The sequence below is a fragment of the Strix aluco genome, chromosome 3, assembly GCF_031877795.1.
Source record: "Strix aluco isolate bStrAlu1 chromosome 3, bStrAlu1.hap1, whole genome shotgun sequence".
Lineage (NCBI taxonomy): Eukaryota > Metazoa > Chordata > Aves > Strigiformes > Strigidae > Strix > Strix aluco.
In genome coordinates, this window is record NC_133933.1 from 21,452,453 (window position 1) to 21,477,830 (window position 25,378).

Consider the following 25,378-nt stretch of genomic DNA (forward strand, 5'->3'; position numbering starts at 1 on the left):
GTACTATGGACTGCTATATTGCTTACATCTCAATAAAAATACCGGTATGACATACAGCTGTTACCTAGCACCAGCAGAGCTCCTTCTTTGTGGGCGGGAGGGTTGATGTTAGGAAAAAAATATGAAGAGTGGTTTCTTCAGCTGAAACTACAGGAGAAGATACTAGAAAATAGAAATTTATAAGTTTGTGTTGAGTAATTCCTCTCCTTCCATCCCCCTTTCAGGAGCATTTGAGGGTGTACTGAACAAAGAAACAAAGAGAAGTGATTTTTTTTTTTTCTTCTTTACAATTGCAATAGGTGTATAGGTCCAGTATAATTTTTTTTTTACTATAACCTAAAGTCTGAATTGTTACTGTTTGGGTTTTTTATTGTTTTTTTCTTTTTTGTTTTCAACTTCATCTGCTATTAGTCTTGCACAAAAATTTAGATCTCGCTTGTTCCTCAGTAGGAGAGGAAATGTCACAGCACTCATATTTGATGATGGATTCCCTTGACTGCTGGGTTGCTTACTTGGTTGGTGTTCCTCCTGTTTCATATTCCCCTCATGCTATTGTATTTGGGTTTGTGGTCTTTATTGTTACAGCTGTCTTCTTTTTCATGTACCGTACATGCACACTCAGGTAATAAGTGGTGGATGAGGGTATGTGGAAACTCAAAACTTTGAATACTCCATGCAAGTGAGGCAGGTGATTTCCACCCCCCCCACCTTGAGTTACGGTCTCTTCCCAGCTGTGTCTACAGAGACTAGTCAGCAACTGAAAGGAGGGAGAGTTTTATAATTTTGCAATTAAGGATGGTAGGAGTAGAGGAGAATCAAGTGCAGGTAAGTGTCCTGACTCAGGTCAGATGTCTTGTCCTGCAGCCTCTTTTAGTCCTTAAAACTGAACGACCAAATGTAGGAATCCCAACCTCACTTGGAGAAGTCTGCTTTGTGGTAAAAAAGTGGAAGTAACTCAGTGGTTGGGTGCATCCTAGTAGGGGACAAATACAATTTGATGAAGATGAAAAGGCAAAAGAGATCTTAGTGGTTTATGTTGTTGTTACTGGTGGGTGGGTGAAGGCTAAATGTGTCAATGTTCTGCAAGAAGGAGTCAGAGGGAGAAAATCTTAAAAATGGGTGGATGTGTTAATTTCTTTGCCTAAATGATTATAAAAGCAAATCATATTTAAAGAGGTAGCATGTACTGGACAATTGTGCTGTGAAGGCTTCACTATCTTATTTGTGCTTTATGCCCTAAATTTTTTGAAATATTTGGGAACCAGCCACAGCTGCTGTGGCTGGTCACTTTGTGTACATATTTGTACATTTGGAATGCTCCTTTACTGCCTTCTGTGGTGCTTCTGCAGCTGAAATTTGTAGCCTAAAACACTGAAACTTTAAATTTTACCGACACTTTGCATCATCTAATCTTATCTGTATTAATAAATTTGTACTGGTATATTATTTAAAGATTGGATGGAAAAAATACTTCAGATTTCTAAAACAAAGGACAAGTTGCTTCTGATAGCTTTCTGTTAGGGTATGTGAGGAGAAAGTAAGCAAAAGATGAAGAAAACATGGAAGAGGCAAGATGGTGGTAAAACTTTTTGGTTTTCATGTTGCAAAAAAATGAAGAGCCTTCTGGAAAGGGATTTATGGTTATTGGTAAATTAATACCAGCCATCCCTCCTTAACAGAAGTAGAAAGTTCTTAGAAGAGATATTTGTTCCTACTAATATATTAGTTTTTGAAGTTGGAAACAAAAACCCCAGTAATCAACTAAACCCCAGCAAGCGAACCCACACAGCATATTTATAGCATCTGGATATAGGATGGATATTGATATTTGTGGAGGAAAAAGAGTAAAGATTGCTGTGGAAAACTTCTGGACTATCTTCAGAATAGTGAGACATCATGCTTCCTGAAAGTTAATATTTTAAAGAATTATTCTTAAAATCTGTATTCTGTGTAAAATAGTAATAAAAATTATGTGTGAACAAATTAATTCAATAAATATACTGGCATTTTTAATATAAAATGTTTATTTGTTCAATCTATAGAATACAAACACTTTGGTTTTTAAATTAGTCATAGTTCGAGAATAAACATTTCAAGAATTCAATCTGACAGTTGTTTAGAATACATCTTAAGACAATTTTTGTGGCTATGTTGAGAGTGAATATAACAAAGATGGCTAGTATTCCGTGTGCTCAACCAAAGTACAGGGAGAAAAATGGCAAAGCTCAATGTACTTGTAAAAATAAAAATGTATTAGAACACTTAGAATATCCCGGTTTTGCTAATGGAGAAACAAACAATGAACAGAGATCTAAGGATGATGTTCTGGATGGGGTATAATTAATGGTTGGCAAATATTGTATATTTTAGCTCAGTGGAGGAAAACATCCATTTATTTAGTAGACTGGATTTAACTGTGTGTTTGTGACCCTTGTGGCATACTTTGAGTGCACAAAATGTATTTTATTTGCTAAAAATGCTTTGAATACTCGTGATTTAAGAACAACTCATGAAGGATTCTTTTCTTTTGAATATTTAGCGATACTGAATCTGCTTGTGGCTATGCTTGCACTTCAAATACAACATAACGGACTAGATGAATGTAATTGTGTAATGGGGGCATTTTAATGCTTCCAAATGGACGGTGTCCTGTACATTCTGCATGCGTGGGATTTGAAACTGTCTGTGATCTGTTGTACTGAGGTTGCACTCTATCGTAGGATAGTGAGAGCATAGGCATTGGTCTGCCGAGAAGGTGGGTGTGGCATGTGGAATGGCTGTGTAAAAGACAGTATCATCAGTCTGTAGATGGCTTTGCATGCAGGGCTTTCCTCTGGGAAGAGTTAGACACTGTAGAGAGGCTGTCATTGAGCTAAACATGGGCAATAAAAACCTCTGGTCTCTAGAAGCGATGGTTAGTGCTGGATTGGGGCTGAATTGTTGGCATTGACCAGTGTTCCCTGAAGCATTGCAGTTCTCCAGGATCAAATTATGCAGGAAAGGTAAAAGGACAGGAGCAGAATGAAGCAGGCTCTGACTCTTCCTAGTATTTAATATTTTTTTTTTCTTTTTTATTATCTGGTATCTGTACACATATGGATAGCTCTTACTTTGTGACAGACATCTTGAACTTTCCTCCACCAAAGACAGAACCCCTGAAAGTCCCTTGAGAGTCCGAGATACGAAGTGTAATACTTTTCTTCTGGAAATGTTTCTGGAAATATATTTTTTTATACTTTGAAAACATATCTGAGAGGTGTCTGTTAATGGAAATAAATCTCTTTTGTTTACTTGTTCACTTCTGGTTATAACTGGACACTTCAAACTACTGTAATACTTTCCCAGAATAGCCGCTGTAGACAGTGCAGTGCATCTGTCTGCTACTAGTGTCCGTGGTGCCTATCAACTGGAAATAAAGATTCATTCCATCATAGTTCAGGCTCTGACCTGTTTCTCATCTTGTGCCAGTATTAGAAATCCTCACAGCACTGACATGAAATAATTCACTGACTGTTAAGTATTACACTTCAAAGATAGCAGCCTGATTTGATGTCAGGCTTCATAGTTTTTCAATCATGGTTTGACTGATGCACCAAAATTTCTTTGTGCTCCTTACTTGTTAGTCGTCAATGGTGGCATATGCTCTGACATCTGGGGGGGGAATATTGTCAGCCAGCTACTGTACAGTGTCAGGGTTCTTCAAGGTGTAATCTGTACTTCAGAGTAGCCTGCCTTCTAGCCTTGCTGGCTAGAAGCCTTAGGTTTCATGGGGTATGAATAAAGCCCGCTTGTCCAGCCCTTGTTTGGGAGCATAGAGAAGCCTAGGGCTGTGTATTTTCTTCACAAGTTTAACTGCTGCCCAAAGACCTTTTGGGGGTGGTATGTTTCTGAAAGGCATGCTTGTATGGCATCAGGATGCTGCTGTTATCTTTGAGGTGGAGGGAAAAAGTGGCCATTCTATCAAAATTTCAGTTGCACAGTAACGAGCATGACTGTATACTTTGCAAGTTCAGTAAAGAAAAATGTGAGATAAATGTGGTTAATGACATTAAGGTCTTTTGGTACTGAATTGATCTCCTAAGCCTTAGAACAGGGTAAAGTAATTCCAATCAAACATTAGAAACTGTAGTTCACTAGATACTCCTTTATTGTCACCAGCAGTTTTCAATGGTGTTTAAATTCAAAGAAGTTCACAGAAATTACTAATGCTACCCCTGCTGTATAGCAGTGATGTCTGAAAGAAGCAGCAGTTGAAAGAATATAAGCAGCAATGTCTTTTAAACCCTTCCTGCCTACTTTTGGAAGACATTAATCATTTATGTGCTCATGAATCAGGTAGAGTATCTTGAGATAGCAGCAACTAGTTCTAGATTGGCTCCATCAGTTTCAAACAAGTCTGAGGGCAGCATTCTTAAACTATGTGGCCTTCATCTGAGATGATCAACCAGGAGAAAAGATGTCCGTAAAGAAGCCAGCAGGGACAGAGATGTGAACGTTGTTCACATAACCCCAGAACACTGCACAGTAGATATGCAGGTATAAGCCTGTGTGAAAACAAACTCAACATGATTACTTTTTGTGTCTTACTTTCTCCTGTTCTAGTCTTGCTTGCAACCATGTCCACGAACTCTTCAGGGTAAGTTTGGGTTTTTCCCCCTGCTTTAAGTGTTTGAAGTGACTAACTTGGCTGTGTCTCCAGGTGCTGCTGCAAATTAATAACAGTGGAACAACTGAGTAGTTTACAGGTGTGTCAGATTGATAGGTTCAGAACAGGTGAAGCTGTGACAGGATGACTTGATGAAGGAAACTGAAACTAAGATGATGATTACAAAGACTGACAGAAAATAGGGCCAGGAAAATAAATTCAATTTGCTGATGTTATATAACCATCTGAGTGCTGCCTGTAGATTCATTAGTTTGAGAACATACTTTGTAAGGGAGAGTGATTGTGTGTGGCTTCACTTCTAGCAAATTGACTGTAATTTAGAGTGAAGGTGTAGGAGTTTGAATATATTATTACTCTAGTTTTCTAGCTGGTGTGATCTTGTCTAGCAGGTGAGTTTTTCAGTGTGTTCAGCCAGCATGTATTCTAGTATACTTCAGTTACAGTTGCACAGATCCTTGAAACCATGAATTGGCACAGTAGCACTTCTTGATTTTTTTTTTTTAATTTTTTTTTAAACACTGAGAGCCTGAAACAATAACATGGAAGAAGAATGAATGATCTCTTTTTGTACCAGGAGGATACTTAGAGTTGTACAAAGATGGTGTACAATAGTAGTGTATGTATTTAATTCCAGATGAGAGATACGAGGTGCCGGGGGTGGAGGGGAAGAAGACATTATTTTGAAGATCACCTCTGAGTACGTGGTACTTACAAGTCAGGTACATCATCTATCCCAGCACAAACAGAAATGACTGGAAGAGCCACAAGATAGGGACAGGAAGAGAGCGAAGGGAGCAGAGCTTGTACTTCAGCATGCACAGCCCAGGGGTATGTGGCTGGTGGGCCTGTGAGCCTCTGCTCAGGTCGCTGTGCCCAAGAGGGCTTCAGTTCTGAACAGACATGGGAGGTTATCACAGCTCTGTTCCCACCCTAGCATTTAATTTTGAAATCTTAGTTCTCTTAAGATCTGTTGGATGTCTTGGCTTTTGTCTTGCTTTCTTTCTCAACTCTAGCAGTAAGAGATAAATCTTTTCCTATACCTCTGTAATCAAAGCTTTTATTTTTGTTACAACCAAGTTTGAGCAGTGCAGATGAGATCAGAGTCAGGCAGCAGTTTCTTTATTTCTGCATGGCTATCCTTATGCCCGCCTTCTAGGGTAAACACAAATATCTCTTTACTTTTTGGAAAAGTCTTTAATGTGGAAAGGTGAGGAGGAGAGTGGCTTGAGTCCTCCTGCTTAAAACTTCTGCAGATCACCTTTCAGATTGACCTCTTCTCTATCTTTTTCTGTAGATATAATTGAAAGTAATGTTTTGATCAGTTACTCATCAGCATGCAACTTTGTAGAATGGTTGCTACTACCCTAAAATGGCTTTGTTACAAATACCTCATCAGTTGCTAGCCTTTTAGCTGTTTGTTAGTAAATAAACATAGTGTGTTTGTAAAGGCTTGGTGATGTCTCAATTGCCTGATCAAGTATGTAGAAGTACCCTATGATATCTTACAATCAAACTTCTGCTCAAAATGCTTGGTAATGGTGTTTTTTCCCCTCAAACCTCTGGACCAGGAAGATCATGAAACATAGCTGAGTCTAACAGTTGGAAAGAAATGAGGTAATGCATATGTTATGGAAATCTAAGAGAAGGGGGGAGTTTCTGTAACAGCAGAACACTAGCGTGTTATATTTTAGTACTTTTAATCAAATCTTTAAATTACTGTGCTGAGGATATTTTAATTTAACCTAAAATATTCTTCTTATTCCTTCATAATAGGTTTCTTGCTGACAAAATACATTTTGATGCAGATTCTTCGATTGCTTAACATAGTAACACTTGCTAGTGTAGAAAATATCCGTGTTTATGTAGCAGTGTAAGCTATGTAAAGCTGTGTAGTTTTACATGTGTATGGTTGAAAATACTATGGTCTGTCTTCCTATCCTAGTGTCACAATGTCTGGGATTTTTGGATGTGTGGAGTACTCAGCAGAGTGAAAATGGGCTGAGATTTTAGAGATGCTAATGTACTACAAATTTATGTTTTATAACAAAGCATTCCTTGGGTAAAAGCAGTTGGATTGGGAGCTTCAGTGGACTGGTGAGGCCATGTAATAGGAAATGTAGAGGCTATGTTCAGCATGAGTGGGAGAGCTGTTACTTAATGAGAGTCAAGCAATTATTCTCTGATGGCACCTTCTGCCTTTGCTGATTACTTGGGGAGTCTGGGCTCCTAACTTAGGTCGTCCTTCAAAAATGGATGGAACAGCCGTTTGAGCTGATCTTTTATTTATTGTCTTGTTTTAGCTCAAGCCATATTAGCAAAGCCATGGCTGCCCTGGAAAGGGCCCACAGAGTTTGGAGACTCCACAAACAGGCAACCTGTGCCAGTGCTCAGTCACCCTCACAGTTTAAAAAAAACCCCAGAAAACAACAAAACAAGCAAACAAAAAACCAAACAAAACCCCCAAACTATTCCGCCCCCCAAAACCCGACCAACCAAAAAAAAAATCTCAACAAAAAACCTCTCCTTATGTTCAGACAATTTTTTTTTTATAATGTCCTTCAAGCATTCAAATGCTTTCTCAACTTATTTGTGTAGATCTGTAAGCTAAATGAACTTTGGCAGTGCTTTGGGCCAAAGAAATCTTTGTTTTTATTTTAAACAATATTTGAGCAGTTTGTCCTCCAGAAGAGATAATTATCTATAAGATTATTTGTCGCATAGAACTTATCTGAAGGTTTGTTAGGCATCTGTCTTGTTTGTAATATGATGTTCCTTCTTAATGTTAATACTCTTTATTCCTGCAGCCTTTTAAGGATATAGTCAGATGACCTAAAAACCACAATAAATTAATACTGTGAAGTGGGAGCCCTCCTCGACCAAAATATTGCAACTGACCTAGTCTGTTGTATTAAGCAAAATTAGTTTAGCCAAATGAGCAGCGTTTATCTTTTCTGGTGGATCTGTGTGTTTGCAACTGTTCCAGGGCTGCAGACCTGTGGCTCTTCTCTTACAATGTATTTTTGTGTGTGTATGTGTATCTATATATATCTATATCTATCAAAATTGTCTGTGGAAGAGTGCCTCAACAGCTATGCCTATGCACACAGCTCTATTTCTGTTCTGGATGTATTTGTTTAACTTTTCAACACTAAGAAGTACTAAAAGGAACAGGATCAAACTGTGTAGGCTTGTTGGGAATATGGGGCTAGAGGGGGAAGTCAGCACTAGTCATGGGATGGAGGGGAACCTCCCCATGGGGCAGCTGCCATGGGAAATCTTGACATCTTCTAATACTCTCAGTCTTTTTCCATTATTTCTTTTTTATTATTCCTTCTCTGGAAAAAAATAATTGGGAAATGTAGGTAAAATAATCGGAAAGGAAGTTTAATGATTCAGGTTTTTTCTGCATGTGTTTTGTCCACTTCTCCAGAGTGTCTTGGTTTCTAAGTACCCTGCTTTGTGTATATGCCTGAGAGAAAATAGATGAGGCAGACGGATAGTGATGGAACTATTCAGACATGAAAGGAAAGGTTGCATATTAAGACAGTCAGTTTTCTAGATAATCTTTAATTTTTTGGCATGGTGATTAAGAACACTTTTTCCTCTTCAAGCTTCTTTAGGTCCCCATGGTCTTCTAGCATAAGAGTTATTTTTGATGGCTGTTTCACTCTGTATTTTAATGGCTTACAAGGCAGGATTACTGTGTATAGTGAAGGGCTTTGAGAGTCTAGAAGGGGCTGGGTTATTGGATTCTTTCTCCAACCATACCATTTCCCCATGGCTTTTTGTTGCCTATGTTCAAATGGCTTTTACAGTTAATACACAGTATTTTAAAATAGGTTTTTTTAATAGTAACTTACCATACTGAGGCGTGACAAATTATAGGGAGTTTATAGGAAGTGTGTTGGGTCAGGACTTCAAAAAGGATGTGAAATAAATGACAAAGAGCCATTCTATCTGGTCCTAAAATGGGTGAATATCCAGGACTATGGAAACTAAACAAAATGGGAGTTAGGGTGCATGAGAAGGAGGACCTGTTTAAGAAAAGGAAAACTTCAGGATACTGCTGTAGGAATACAGAAAGACTGGGTGTAAAAGGCAGTGGAGGGAGGAAAAACAATCCTGTTGAAAACTTTCAGCACTCACTTCTGTGTATTTTAGACACTATGTAAAATTAGTAGTTCCTCCCTGTTTTGTGGCTTAATGCTTGCTCTCAGGTAACCAAGCCTGATCACTGCTTGATTGAACGTTATTGTCTCTTAATGTTGTTAAGAATAAACTTGAAATGGAAATAGCAAGCATCTCCTTTATTTGGGGGAAAAACAAAAAAATCTAAGAGGCTTGTGTTTTTAGATGGTGTTTCCATATTGTTTCGTATAACAGAGCTTTAGCCAATTTGGGACCATGAGAAAAACAGTTGAGAGATGCTGAGAAAAGAAGTGAGATTTTTATTTTAAATTAAATTGTCAGTAGTTGAAAATAGTTCATCAAGATACAGGGCATCATCTGCAGAGTTTTAAACTTGAGAGCATTCACTGCAAACATGTCTCAATTTGGAAACTCTTAAATTAAGCTGCCATTATGTTTTACTTCAGAATTTCTCAGGAAAAAATGTATCTGCAATTAGTGTAATTAGTTGCCAAAAGACATAATTAACAGCCAAATACACTGATTTTTGCCCTCTACCCACCCACCCACACCTTGGCAGTTGCAGATGCTGGTGTTTTAGTCCCTGAAGTTTTATCAAAAACTGAGTTCCTGTGTCAAAATCAGTTGTATTATGTATTAAAAATGTATTTTTTTCTGAAGTTCAAATACACTTAAATATATATATATAAACCCATGTGTAAGAGCTACTCACAATGTGAGATGACTGTGTTAATAGAAAATACTAATGAAAATTTAATAGCTACTTAGAAAAAGCTTTTAGAAGTTTATTGATGCAGCATTTCATGCATGATACTGTTTTTAATGGTAAAAATGTGTGATCAGTCTGCATCTGACAGCGTGTTTCCATTGCAGCAGCTGAAAACAGGGGAAAGTTAAAACTAGATGAGTGTTGTAGAGTGGTTGGTTATGAAGTGGGCTACATAACTAATGTGTATAGAATTTACACAGAGTGTTTAGTTTTAAAAGAAGTGTGTGTCTTTAAAAATAAACATGGTTTTAAAAAAGTTCTGCTTAGGAGAGAAAACAAACAACAAAGGTAGAAATGTGGATTAATATACCAAAACCATGCCATTCGGTTTTTTAATAAAAAATCAGGATGTGATTTTTTTTTATTTATTTTTTTTTTTTTTCCCCCTCCAGATGTCCAAGAGCAGTAACTGCTGGATTGGGGTGCTTAGGAGATCCTTACTCTACAGGGCAAGGAAGAACAGAGTGTTCTCCCTGTGCTGCAATTTCCTTGAACATACAATAAAAAAACCTTGTTTCCAGCTTTCCTGATGTTTGTTTTGCAATACATGTTGGCAATGGAAAACAGACAGCCATGTTATTCCAATTTGTATTTATATAATAATATTGTAAAACTTGATAGAAACCCCATTTCATCTTGTCTTCCAGAGTAGAAAGTTTGAATATGGATAGTTGTTCTCCATATAAGGTTTATTTTTCTTTCTCAAAGGAGCTTGGGTTTAGGTAGGCTGTTGGCCCTTAGTACTACAGTATTTGGTGTCGATAGAAATTTTTTTATTTTTACTGTAGCTCTTAACAAATTTAGATTTGAATCAGAAGTTGCCTACTGCACTGGTGTTTTATAGTTTGATGACAGTTTTCTTAACTCATCTTAATAACATGTATGATGGCAAATAAGTAATGAGTAACAAAGCATTTTCTTCCCGCGCCCTGATGATGGTTTTACTGTAGTTCCACGCACTGTTTTCTCACAGTCACTTCCCTGAAGCTAAACAGAGCCATGCTTTCCTGCTCATCAGGCACTTCGGAGTTTGTAATTCAAGTAATAGAATAATAAGAACAGTCATTTAGAAAAGTCAGAGTAAGTAATGATTAGAAAAGTCTGACTTGGTGCATGCAAACCTTGCCACAGTTAGTCTTGTAAAATTCAGCCTTATTACAAAGTATATTAGATACAACATAATTTTGAATGATCCAAGGGTAGTAAGTGCTTGCTTTCTTTTTTTTTTGTGTGTGTGTTTCTGGCATGATTACCATTGAATAGCCTTGCTGAAAGTTAAGTTAAAAATAGCTATATACTGTAATATGAAGTCTGTCTTTTTGGTGAATAATAGAACAATAATTTGGGGGGATTTAATAATTTATTATTTTAATCTCCAGACTGTAGTGTATTTAAGTTTTCAGTATACTGTTGCTGGTCATGTTGTTCATATGAGTATCATTTCATGTTTGTGCGGGTGGGGGTGCTTTTTGGTAATTTTTTTTTTATTATTTTAGCTGTAATATTTGAAATACTTGTGTAAGTGTGGATTGTAATATTTGGGCAGGAGGATAAAGTAGCATGTATGTTTAATCTCATTGTAATAGTAAATTAGGGGAAATAGCCAAAAGATGTAGCGGAATTCATATTTTACCTTTCTCAGTTCACACAGTTATCTTTTTGTAGGGACATACTCTTGGATATCCAAAACTGAGATTATTATTAGCTCAGGGTGTTTTTTCCTCCTAGCTATCTGTCAAAATTAAAGGTCCAGCTTTTTGCCTCTGGACTGTCTGGTGTTGCTCTGCTGCTTGTTAGACTAATGGTTGGTGTAAATTGCCACCACAGCTGAACATCACTTGGAAACTTTGCCTGGTATGGTATGTACTTGCCCATCTATACGAGTAGGGATTTCTCCAGAAAGCTGTGCTTTGTAGTCCGTGGCTCATATTATCCTGAAGGCTATGTCAAGGTGTTATCTGGGATCTGTAAAAAGTCAAGAATCAAACTAAGATTTTTCTTGGTCTACCTCTTGTTTTCCTAGCTACATTAAATCATATAAAGTGCTTAAGTTGATGGTTCCTGGTTCTTCAGTATTATTTTTTTTCTTCCTCAGATGTAACATAATAGTAGGATACTGAAAGGGAAGAATGACAGCCAAACCCAGTAAACATTAAAGTACTATTAATGTACTTTTTCCTCCTCTTGCTCCTTTCTTGGAGGAAATAATACTGACTGTACCCCCCTCAGCCCCCAGCACATGAAAGAACTGTCTCATCTTTCATCTTGGTTGCCTTTTTTTCCTTAGTTTTTTTTTTTTTTGCCACTGCAAGAAAGATCCATGACTGCCTTTCCTTGTCATGGTAGGCATTTCAGAAACTTTTAATTCTGAAGAACCTTAGGAAATTCCTAGTTTAGTATATCAAAGCTGCTCCTTGACATAACTAGGTTCCAGCTGGGCCAATGTATTGATAGATGTCAGTCACTTCTCATGTAGAGTCCATATAAGGCAGATGGCTTTGCATGGCAAGTATTTCCAAATCTGCTGCTACTCTTAGTAGCAGGAGATATATATATATTAATTTTTTTTCTGCCTGTGTTACAACAGTGCTCTGCAGATGTGGTTTATGGCAGAGATCTGTGGGAGGCTTTCATTTCCTGGAAATTTGGTGAAATGATTGTGCCCTGAGATTATGTTTTACAGGAGTTATACTTGAATAGTTGTAATAGTGTTTAGTCATAATGAGACTTGTACTGATGTGGATTGTTTTATTACACATAAACTTTCCTGTCCTTTCAAAGGGAGCCATGTTTCTCTGAGCAAGGTTTCTCTTGGCTTCCCATGCATCACAGAAAATCTCTGCAAATGGATCAGTTATGGGCTGTAGAAAATGTGAAATGTAAATTGTAGATGCATTAAGTATAATATCTGCATTCTCACAGAATTACTCATTCCTATACTGTGGGTTTCCCCCCCTTTTTTTCAAAGATACCAGAAACTCAAATGGAGGAAAAATTAATAGTGTCATCCTCATTCTTTAGTTACAGCAGTGCTAAAGGCAGTTACTCATGCAATGTGATTAGGCTGGAAATAATTGCCACCGGAAGTAGTAAAACCAGGAATTTACAAACTTCTAATTCATTCTTTTTGGAGTTCATGGGTATCAAGAATATCCAGACTTACTCTTAATTAAAGAACGTAAGCTTTCTGCTTCATAGTTCAGCTACTTTCTGCTTATTAGAAATAATCTATCCTCACAAATATATTTATTTTACATATATTAGCTATGACATTTTTCTCAGAAAAATGTTATCTAGCCTGAGCCAGGCTGTCAGACAAGATGGAAATACTGGTTTGCCTTAATGGCCATTTCATAAAACTAATTTACTTAGTTGTCCCAGCTGACCCCAGCCAGCGTCTGCCCTCTTCCCAATACATAAATTTTGGAGGATAGTTTTCATCCTATCAGTGTCCAGCTGTTTTACTAACAGCATAGTTCAGGGAAGCAAGTTCTCAGTTGGGTTTGGTTTTGCTTTTTAAGTGCTGGTGACTTCTTGGGTCAATAATTCCTCTGTGCCACCAAACTGCACATGTTCTGGTCACTTTGATGTTGCTGTTGGAGAATCTATCATCTGTCTGAGATACCATTTCTTAGTAAGGTGAGATTTTTGTAGAGAGGAAGAGGAAGAAGGGGGTTGTGTTTGGTTTTTCATTTGGTGTTATTTTCTGTCACAGTAGCTCCAAGGGTGTGGTCACAGCGTTTCATTCTCACCTCTGTTCAGGCACCTTGAAGTACTGCCTGAAATTAAAGTCAGTGGTTGATCAGAAACCTCTGTCTGGTCAGTCATGATGCAGAATAAAATGGGAATACTTGAACCTGTTTCAGTGTGTTTTTTACTATTATCACTGGCTATGCTTTTTCAATGAGGTGAAAGTTGCTGTATTTCAGTTGAAGAGGGAGATGACCTTTGAGACTGGTAACTTGACTGCTCTAACAAATGAAGCGCTATGACTAGGTAGAAATTTTAATGAAATTGGTCCTAGTTGGAAACTCAAGTCAGTAGTCAGAATGGGAAAAAAAAAAACCCACAAACCAAGTTGTAATACTAAAGTCTATTTTCTTTAGTCTCACTGAGAAATGTAATGAGGAAAGGTTCTTAAGCACTACATAGGAAAGGCTCTTAAACACTGTGTATTATTCCTGAAGCTTTAAAATCTACTTGGTCAGCTTTTTCACTGTAGCATCAAGGAACCATGCAGCAAGCTTTGAAAGTATTGCTTTATTAATGAGGAATGCACCCAAAAAGGGATCCTTGTCCCTTCTCAATGAAAGCTTGTCAGAGCAGGAGTCAAGCTGCCTATTAAGCAGGAAGGGAAGTTCTTTTAATAAAATACTTGCAAAGCAGCCACCTGGAGATTTGTTTATTAGTTTGCTAAATGTTATAGATGATGCTGTAATAGTTATCAGTTTGGGAAAACAGTATCATTTAAAAAAAAAAATCTATCCTAGTTTGTTGGTACTATTGATTTGAAACATGCTAGTGCTGATTATTAGAGTTGCTTGTTCTAAGAAAAATACTTTCTTTCCTCTATAAAGTGAGTTACCTAACAGGTACCTCAAGTATGCAGGTACTTGCACAGTTACTCTGTATGTCTCATAAACATGTGCATGTTAATGTATTTTTTTTAGAAATGCAGTCTTTAACCTGGTGTTAAATATCTCTTTTGGGGGAGTTAGTTGTGGAAAGAAACGAGAATTTTTCATCAAATACTAGTTATCACTTTCTGCTTCTGGCAAGGAAAATATTCTTCATAGTACCTGGAGAGGTTTTTAACTAGTGTTCACACGTAGTTTTTGTGCTAGATGGTTTTAGACTATGAACTCCCTAGCGAAAAAGGTTGAGACATGAGTAACTGTGATGGTTGATGATTTTTAAAGAAATATAGCTGGGGACAAGTTTTGGGCTTGCAGCCAGTTTATCTTTCCCAGTTGTCTCCTTTTGCTTTTTCTCCTTTGTACCAGCTCTAAGAACTTAAGTTTTTGCTTTGTGTATATAAGCTGTATTTTAGTATGCAGCATTTTGAAGGTGCTAGTTGACCTAACAGACGTTTTCTCTCCCATCTGATTTGAATGACCTATGTAAGGATTGCTGTAGTGGGCTTCACAATGTGCTGAGGAGGAGAAAAGATCAGATTCTTAGATAAAAGTTAGGTTCCATTAGATCCTAATAACACAAAAAAATAATCTAGGCCTTAAACTCTCTATGTAGATGAAATAGTTACTTTTCTCCTTGTAGAAAATACATTTAAATGTGTTGTAAAACTAACGCGAGCTTTTGAGCAAATACAGATAGAGTTGAGCGTCTGATCTATTCTTATTCTTTTTAGGCCATCATGACTGCATGACCTATTTCCAAAGAGTAATAGTCTATCTCATTTGGGTATTGATGTTTAAAAGCTTAAAATGTAAATTTCAAAAAGGTGTTGTTTGATTCTTGGGGTGGAGAGTGGGGTGGTGTGTGTTTTTATTTTGCTCTAAACAAGTACTGAGACTTTTAGCCTGAAGTATAATTTTTTTTTTCCCCCCCTCTCAATTTAAGAAATAATTTCCACACAGGACAAATTTTAGTTATTCCACATACTTTTTGTTTATCAAACTGTTACAAAATTACAATAAGCTTGCATATTGTTATATGTCTCTAGTTTATTATCAGTAAGAAATTGTATGTATATTTAAAATATTCTAGTAGTCAGCAATGGTTATTGTGTCTAGTTGTTGCTTCCCAGAAGGCAGAATCTCTTTATTCCATATGGTGTTCAGTAAGTCTGATCTTTCTGTAGTCTTTAAGAAAGTGTACATTTTTAATGTTAGGTCTGTCCCCTTTCCAACCTGAAAGCCTGCTACTCTGAGTAGAGATCTGTCTCTGAATCTTTTTCTTGTTGGGTCTCTTCCAGTTCCAGACAGCACTGACTCCTGTCAGAGATTAATCTTTCTTGTTGACCAGTGCCATCAGAATCTTATAAAAATACCACCTTTTAGATTTTATCTTTATGTGAGTCAGGCTGCTTTGGATATTGCTTGGAAATTTCTTTCCATAATGGTAATTAAAATATATTACATTGTTTATTAAAGTATCTTTTGTGTTAGTAGCAGATGAGTTTGCAGCTACTTAATATCAGTTTTTTTAACATTAAACATAAAATGAAGTTGCTGTATACACACCTCCTGTTTCTTTTGTAGGGTTTTTTGAGGGTTTGTTTTTTGTTGGTGTTTTTTTTTTAAGTCAACTTTGGAGAAGTGGAAGTTGACAGTGAAAGACCAACAAAATGCTCTTGCCTTTAGGACATGTAGGATCTGGGCTCAGTGAACTTTGCATGTCATCTTTTTGAGTTGTTTAGTTTTGTTTGTTTTGATTTTGTTTGGGTGGGGTTTTTTGTGGTGGTATTTCTAGCCAGTGGCTCTTTCTTTGGAGAGATATTGATATAACTCTCAAAAGAAAATGGTCTCCATTTCAAAAGCAAACCTGCCATCCATAATTTAAACTAACCCTTAAATGCTGCCCTGAATCAATGGGGAAGCTTCTACTGGTGTGAAAAACTTTTGCTCTGAGATACGGAGTAGAATCTACAATGGTAGAGATACAGCACCAAAACGTGAAAGATACTGAGAGTATCTGCTTTTAAGTGTCAGCCACTTGTTGGGAGTGTTTGCAAGGACACAGGATGAGTGTCAGTCACACTGATACATACATTTATTTAACAGCTCACTCCCAGAGATTTGGTGCTTAAAGAAAAATGGTGGGTGGGTGTGTTCTTGTGGTTTTTTGGGTTGACAATTTGTTACGGAGATGTTAATGTTTTTGCAGTTATTGTATGTGCAAATACAGAATTCCTGCCTTGTATTTCTGTTCTGTAAGTTATTTTGCCTTTATTGCGCTCTCTTTTGTGTGTACCTTCCTTTTCTACTCCTTTAAACTTGTCATCTTCTCTGTTGCAATTTTAACCTAATCTAGCAGTGAGGTAATTGGAGCTGTCATCTCACAGGTTGGCAGTATGCCTTACCCATGTTTTGCCAAATATATGGCAAGATTTGCTCTCCCTAAAGCAACTGAGATGTATCAGTTCACAGTTGCATTTCTCAGATTTTCTTCTGAGGATGGACAGTGTTGAGATTTTTTTTTTTGTCTTAGTTTATTATTTCATTCCAGAATTGCACCAGTTCTACTTAAGACATTGTATAATGAACTCTTGTTAGTGTTGAAATCTGTTTGATAGGCAAGATGAGTCATTGCTTCATTCAAATAGGTTCAGTATGGGTTCACTTTATTTTTCAGAGGTGTTCTTCTAGGACCTACTCGCGATTTGATATGGATTCCTCTATTTTAAAACTGGTTGGTTATGTTTCTCACCATTTTCATCCCCCAGTCTGCAGGAACAATTTTATTGCTGTTCTTTTTGGGAATACCTGCCACCCCCAGCATTTTGCCTCTTGACTACAAATACTTTGTTTTGCTTTGTTCCCCCCACCCCGTTTTGGGAAGATACAGAAAAATGGCACAAAAAAGTGAAATTGCAGTGTTACATTAATCTGCAGGATTTAATCACTTAGTTTTATGAACTTCCTCCCTTGAAACACCTACCCTTTTTTCTTTTTTTGCTGGTAAGAGTCTATTCTGGGGGATTAAATACTTCTTTAAAGCTTTTATCAGCTTTATTGTCTTCATAACAGTTCTTAAATTATTTAAGATGACTCTTGGAAATACTATCTGCACACATGTAAGGTAGAAGTGAAACCACATGCACATCTTTTTGTAAAGATGATGATGCAGGCATGATAAACCTTCTCTAGAAGTGTATCTGTAGTGTTGGGTTTTTTTCTAAAATAAACTATTTTGTCAGTCCTTTGTTTCATTATGGCGTTGTAAGTTACAGAAAAGTGACAAAGTTAACTGTGTACTCTTAATGCACACACTTCCCTAGTATTCATGGAAATGCAAAACAGTCTTGATTGATTATAGCAGTTGACAGAGTGGCAGATGAATTTTATTTTTCATTCTCTCATGGAAGTATTTGTGCTTACTGATCTTTTGTAGGTGTTAAAGCTTGTAGTGTTATGGTTCGGGTTTCATGGGCTGTTTTGAACAATCAGATAAGATACTTCTTAATTTAAATTTAGATTTTGACCTGTCAGTGTCACTAAGCTTTTAATTTTTAATAAACGATTTTATTTGAAATGATTTTATCTTGCTATACAATATAATTGGTGTAAAATATTCAGGTAAATGTATCTCTGAAAAACTGCGGATATATTGACTTGGTTAAAACTGTGACAGCAACTGGCAGTCATTTCAGCAGGTGTTTGTATGAGGATATTAACATTACACACACAGTCCCCACATCTGTTTATTGACTTTTATACTTCTACCATCAACAAATTCAATTATAATGCCTGTTATCTTATGTTATTAGATGCAGTAGCTGATACTGTTAGGCTTTAAAATAGGGTTTTTCAAAATATTTTGAAGACACTGAGGTTCTGTATTTTAAAACTTTTATTTCTCTGCTTTAAAGCAGGCATGTGTCACGTGAGTGTGTTTCAGGGGAAGATTTGCAAAATGCAGTTCTTGGAGTTCTCAGTCTGGATTGTGAGTGGTGTCATGTTGCTTGCTCAAGGAAGGGTAATGTGCAGTCTTCAGGAAATACTAGTTTGAGAAGTATTTATCTGAAAGGTACCACTGTAGCTGGTTTAGTCTATTCAAGGTTACAGTGGAGCATTTGGAAGGCTAAAAACAAGCACTGAGCTACTTCTGTAATAGATCACTTAAGACTTTCAGGTTTCCTGACATCATTTCACTTGACAGTAACTACAGAGGCCACATTTGGAAAAATATTGTTACTGTTCCAGAAATGCTAGAAATCTGTGCAGAAGCTGGTCATCCCCTCAGAATGAGAGAGAAGTCATCTTAACTCACCTGACTCTCCTTGTCCTTCTATAGCCAGCAAACTACCTGTGCGCAATTAGCAGGTTCAAGGCAGGGCCAGGCTGGAGGCTCTTGGCTCCTGAAGCACTCTCCTCCCCATGAGCTGCTCTCGCAATACCTGAGCTGTTGTCATGATTTGTTCCATGTGTATGGCCTCATGGACTGGTGCCTCCAGGCAAGCATGTGCTCTGGGCACCCTTCCGCTTCCCACGTGCTGCATGGATTCATGCTTCCCCTGGTGCCCTTATCTTACTTGCCACTCGGATGGAAAAAAGAAAGATTTTAATTCTGCTGATACCTGCTGTGACTCTGAGTGAATGTGTGCATATCCCTTAATGTCATCTGTGCTAGAAAAGTGATCGACGAGCGGGACTCCTGCCATCCTCCTAAATCCACTGCAAGAAAATTAATACATTTCTTTTCTGCTTAGCCAGGCCTTCAGTGCTTCAGCCAAACTGACCTTTACTTCCATTTTCCCCCACAGGCTTCTACCTTCTCCTTCCAGCAGTAGTATGTTTTGTCCTTAGTGGCCTACATGGGTTTACTTCTAAGGACCTGATTGGGTTTGTCTCTGGCCTTTTCATCACCTACTGAGGGATCAAAAGTCTGTGCTTTGATTTTTATCTTTCTTTTTTTCCTGTTGTCTTTGCTTATTATGCTTTTGCATGTGGCAGTTTTCTACTATTGTACTGACCATCCAGAGCAGGGGAAAAATCCTGGTTGTTCTGACAGTTATTTTGTCTTCAATGCGAAATAAGGGAACGGGCTTAAGACAAGACATGCAAAATCCCTGGGTAGCATGCTTCTGAGTGATATTAATGACAGAAATTATAATTTCAGTATCAGATCTTAAATAGAAATAAGGGGTGCAAAGTAGATACATGCTGCAGTGTTTGAGTACATTTGGGTGTTTTGCTGTGAGAGTGCCTTGCTGCTGCTGCTGGCTGCCCGAACTCCTGGCGGGCCCCGCTTCAGACCCACAGCTCTTCTGCCCTGGCCTGTGAGGGAAGGCTGGAGACTCCCCTGTGGCAGCTTCCCTTTCCCACCTGCTGATATCTTGTTAAATTGGTAGGGTATTTTCTGATCAGAGATGAAAAGAAACAGGTACAGTTAGGTGACTGAATAGTGAGTATGCAATGAGTCTGCTCTGGGGTCAGCAACCTCCCACAGGTGTGCGATGGCAACACCGGGCCAGACAGACACTCCTTCACCGGAAAATGCACTGCAGTTCATCCATCAGTGTCCCTCAGGTTTGTTTGCATAATGCATAAATACTTTGCCTTCATAGGTAGAGAAGTGCTCAGATGCTAGAGAGGTGTGTCATGTAAGTAGCGGATGGGGAGAGAGCAAGCTAGCTTCTGGCTCTGTTGTTTTAAAAAGGGGTGGGTTTTTTGGTAGAAGTTTCACAGTTCACTTCTGTCCTTAACCTGTGCTGTTGCTGCAAAAGGGGTGGTGGTTCTTCCCAGTCATGTGGTCATGTCCCCTGCTTGTGGCTGTGCTGAGCTGGACCAGCTGCTGGACTGGCCAACGGCTAATCATGGAGGTAGTTCTTGCAGGGTTAGTTTTCAGGTGGATTAAGGAGCTGATGACACTCTCCTAGATTGTCCTGAGCTGAGTGGGTGAAGTTGCACACATACCACCAGCTACCTTCATCTTTTTACTAGCTTCTGTCCTCTATTTAGATGTCCTGACAGTGTTGTGATCTGTTTGATACATGGCGAGGTTTGCAATTTATAAAATTTTGCTAAGGTAGAGGAAAAATTGAGACCAGAAAAGAGCAGGAGGACACTGAAATAGCTGCTTCTTCAGAATTTTGTTGGTTAGCTATTACTGATGTAGCAGCTTGGGCTATGATAGCATGCATAATCCTGTATAAATGCAGTGTTTTGTAATTTATGTCAAAATCAAACCAAAAAAACCTTTAGGAAAATCATGAGACTAAGATCTTGAAATGTAATGGAATTTTTAGAACTTTTAAAATAGCTGTGTTTGTGTGTTTAATATTTGAAGGGTAGGGGGGTTTATGGCGGTAGTTTTGTTTCGTGGTTTGGTGTTTTTTGTTTTTTTGTGTGTGGGTTGTTAATTTTTTTTTTTTACATCGGTCTCTTTACCCTAATATATTCAGGAAAACTGCTTACTCTCTACAGTATTGCTTTTCTGGCTATCACTTGTACATCATGCTTTACCTGGTTTAAAAATGAAAAAAAAACAATTAAAATGAAAAGGAAGTCCAAAATTTATTTTCTCAGTTAAGCATCTGTAAAAAATACAGCTTTTACTTAAGTGGAGCTGGGCTTTAATTTATTTTCTAGATGGTTTTTGTTCTGGCCTTTTTTAAATTCTTGGAACTTTATTATGTGATGCCAGTTGTAGGGCTTGCAGTGATAAGTAATTATTCCTTACTTGTTTCAAGTATGTTCCATAAATATATGAACATGGAAAATTGAAACTAATGAATCAAAAAGTTCTAAAATTATACTCCTCACATTTTCTGTACTTTTTTTTTATAAGGGCAGGGAGAGAATATACTCTTTTCTAAGTATCACTTAAGCAAACAAAATGTATGTATTTAAAGCTACCTCCATTTTACAGAAGGATTTGTGTGCTGGCCTGGGCTATTCCTGAAATGTTTGGGGAAAATTCTGCCTTGAGTTTTGTACTAAATACCATGTTTACTAAAGGGTTTCTTGATAACATCAGGTTAATAATTGAAACTCCAGTGTTCCTCCTTATGCCAATAGTGTTGGGTGAAAAAATTGAGGTAATGAGATGATGGAATTAGCACAGTGAATTATATGGTTGCAGAGAAACCAAAAGCCTAGTGTTTTATTTTTTGTTGGTTTTTTAAGCAGCTTTTGGTATAACTGCTGGGTACATACGAAGAATGTAAGTTAATTCATGTGTACTTTCTCATGTAGCTTTTATGTATGCTGTGTATATTCTGACTTTTCACTAAAAGTTCTCTGTGCTCTAGAGTTTCCTCCCCACCGTCCTGACTAGATGTACTTCTCTGAAAATGTCTGTAGCATTTTTCTGGTATAAAACAAAACTACAATTCTAATTAGCAAATTTCCTTTTTTTTTTTTTTTTTTTTTTTGTTTTTGTTGACAGATGATGATGTACCTGCAGATATGGTTGCAGAAGAATCAGGTCCTGGTGCACAAAATAGTCCATACCAACTTCGCAGAAAAACTCTTCTACCTAAAAGAACAGCTTGCCCTACAAAGAGCAGTATGGAGGTAACTTTTGTTTGTTTTTAATTGTAAAGTAAATTTTACTGTTTCAAGAACAGGAAGCTAATTAGTACTTTTCATAAGTTACCTGATGACTGAACTACTTCTTATTTATTTCATTAAAGGGTGCCTCCACTTCCGCTACTGAAAACTTTGGTCACCGAGCTAAACGTGCTAGAGTATCTGGAAAATCCCAGGATTTATCAGGTACTAACTTTTTGTACAAAAAAAGTAGGTGGGGGAGTAGTAGTTGAGACATTTTGATTTCACACCCATACACCATCCCCTAACATTTTTCCTGTCAGTTCTCCAACTAAGAAACAGCATTGAAAGAACTACAAACTTGTTCTGAACTTCAAATTTTAGAAGCGTGCTTTTAATCTGATCCTTTAGTCTGCCTGTGTTGCTGCAGGCGTGTTGGTTCGGTTATTTGTTGTTGGTTTTGTTTGTGTGTTTTATTCTCCTCCAAGTGCTGTGTAGTTGTATCCAAGCTACTGTTAGAAGCAGTAATGCTGCAATGGTGCAGCACTCTGACTAGGCTTATTTACCATTTCTCATATTGATGTATTGTTCCAGTGTAGTTTTTAGAGATAGTTTTGGTATATCATTATAGCACCTCATTTTGGAGAGAGGAAGAGAGTTTGTGTGTGTTTATAAATAAAAAAAAATAGATGTACATACACGTATGTGGTGTATGTGCATATTTCACACACATACAGTATAAGTACATGGTATAATAAACACATACATGCAATACACTTATTACATTGTGTGTATATATATGCCTGGTTTTTATTTGTGCACACACATGCATTTTATATAGGCAGACATATCCTACTTGTAGAAAAAAGAACATCATTTTTCAGTCTCTCTGCTGCTACCCCTTTTTGTCTCCTGACGCACTCTTTAGTTCCAGGAGATCTGTTGTCACTTTTCCCTGGAAAATCAACACCAATGGTTGCCAGCTCCCACTGATGTGGTTTCTGATGCTTTTCTTGGGTTTTTTTTAGTCCATGTCTCCCTTAACATTGTGAATTAAAACTGAGCAGCTGGCACAAGGCTTTGGTCCATTTTCATTGCTTTTGTTGAAATCTGCTCTTTCTGGCTTCTCACCTTCTCCATAGTGTAGATTTTCTTTCAAGCCCTCCGTCTCTTTTACCCTCTTTTTTTATTCTCTTTCCCTGCCTCCCACCTTGATTAACTCTTCTAATTTCAGAAACTGTTTAAGAATCGTTTTAACCCCAGATTTATATCACTGAAATAGCCAGAACCAATTGAACATCAATCTGTGTCATTCTGCTTCCAGTTTCATTTCCTGATTTGATATCTGAAGCCTTATGCAAAGTCGTCTTGTCATAGAATTGGTTTCTTTTGGCAGTTCTTAGTTTTTCTTCAAGGTCATTCACTTTTGATATGTTCTTCATTATGCTTTTACTCACCTCCTTGCTTTAGTGAAGGTATGTAACTTTACTTGAGTCCTGTGGTACACATTACAGCATGAATGACACTAATTTTCAAAGGAATGCTCCGCGCTTTTGCTGTGCATTCCTTTTGTTACATTCTTGAGCTCATGTGGGGAAAGTACGGGGATTGTGGAGGCTTCTCCAGTGTGGAATTACCAGAGGAATTCTAAACAATGATTTTATAATTGTACTTTTAAGATTGTATTCAAACCAGTTGCAATCTAACAAGGGAGTGTCCTTCTCAACCCATTTTCTATTAATCTCTTTCCCAGTGTGGATGATGGTTATTTTTTATTTTTCCCCATTGAGTTTTTGAGATATTCCTCTAAATTTGTGCAGGTATTGATTGCAGTGAGATTCTTTTTGTTAGCACAGATAATGATAGCTGTTCTGACTGAGTTGTAAGCATGAGACTTTCTGAATGGTCATCAGTGGCGATTGCATATTGTCATTTGGAACATACAGCTGTTTATTTTAGAACTGTAGATGAAGGTGTGGGACTAGAAACATAGGACAATGTTGTGGTGGAGAACCATTCCTTCTTGTATGGCCTCTGAGTTGAGGAAAATCTGGCAGAGATAAAAGGAGAAATACCAGTCAATTAGAGTTTCCAACTGGAGTGGAGCCAGTAGTTGGAAAACCAGAAGACTATTCCTGATTTTAATACTGATTTCAGAATTAGTGCTGCTGAGAGAGAGTTGCTATTTCAAATTGTAAGGGGGGAAAAAAAAAAATCGCTCGGATACTGTCAAGAAGAACACATTAGAATTTTGAAATATTGACATGTATGTTTCTATTGCTTGCAAGCCTGTCCTCCAGTGGTCTCTGCAGTAGACAAGGAGTTCTTCAATCCTGAGACAGAAAGATTCATGAATATACAAGAATCTTGAGAAAACAACACATTATAGAAAATAAATAATTTTTCATTTAAACTCTTAAGTAGAATACAAAAAAATGAAGAAACCAAAAATTGAGATAAGAAAAAGGTATGATGGAGCTGTGCGGTTTACATCACAAATGACTGGTGAACCTACAAATTCAGCATTTGTTTGTCAACTGTCAAACACTTACAGCTTTTAGATCTTATTGATACAAATATTTTGATCATACGCTAATACGGTATTTCTTGATTTTTCAGAAACATTTAAATTCAGTATATTCTGACTGTTTGCTTATGTACCTCAGCTGTAAACGTATGCTTCCAATTACTGGGATCTTTCATGGTCTTCAGTACCACTTGTCTCATCATGTCACTTTAATCCAGGGTTTTAATAATTTGTCATACTCTTCCTTTTTTGTTTATTACTGCATAGGTTTTTCTTCTCTTGCTTTAAGATCACTGCATTTGCATATCTGTTTTGTACTGGGCAGTTCTTGCTGATTTCTAACCATCTTTGGAAGACTTCAGAGACAAGTAATTCCTTCCTTTTCACTGAACTACAGAGTTGCAGTAGATACTGAGACTCTAGGTTACTGGATCTCTCCTTGATTGTTCTGTACGTTAGGTACATGCACAGCTCATAGTTCACAGAATTTACTGCCTTTTAAAATGTATTTCTGACTTTTCCTATTGATTTATAAGATATTTTTCCAAGAACACTACATGTCATGTTTTCTGACGTGTTTCTACTTCTTAATAAGAAAATATTTGTACTAAATGCCTCCTTATGGAACAAAAGCTATTTTCTCCACTAAAATGGACAAAAAAGGTATCCATGCAAGACATAATTTACAATTCTGGATTCATGGGATGGCATTCTTGGTCTTTGTACAAAGAAGGTAATTCACTTTCAGGCAGCTTTCCCTGCCCTTTTGTCTTGGTATTACTGTACTAGTTTCTATCTACTAAATGATCAGAACTGAAACTGAATTAGCTTCACACATATCCTGTGGAAATAGAATGACATAACCAGCTGTGTTTCTAATTTTCAGTTGTCTAGTATATTAACACTTTATTAAAATCGTAAATAGTTCAACTGTCAACTTATGTTAGGGCAAAGAAAAATTGGTGATGACCTCCTGCACTTTGTTTTTATTTTTATTCTTGTCTATTTTTAACACTATTTGGAAAACTGTCCTCTTTTTTTTATTATTGTTATTAGTATGCATTTCATACTTAACCCTTATTCTGTCAATA

The 25,378-nt window shown here is 37.3% G+C and overlaps 1 protein-coding gene across 3 annotated transcripts in view; it reads left to right on the forward strand.

Annotated features, from left to right (window-relative positions):
• The window catches only part of FBXO11 (F-box protein 11), a 78,712-nt gene that overhangs the window by 16,975 nt on the left and 36,359 nt on the right, over positions 1-25,378 (forward strand). For all 3 annotated transcript variants that reach the window (XM_074817692.1, XM_074817694.1, XM_074817693.1), the window contains exons 2-3: positions 21,657-21,784; positions 21,904-21,985. In XM_074817692.1, the coding sequence (XP_074673793.1) occupies positions 21,657-21,784; positions 21,904-21,985 (210 nt within the window). The remainder of the gene's footprint in view (positions 1-21,656; positions 21,785-21,903; positions 21,986-25,378) is intronic.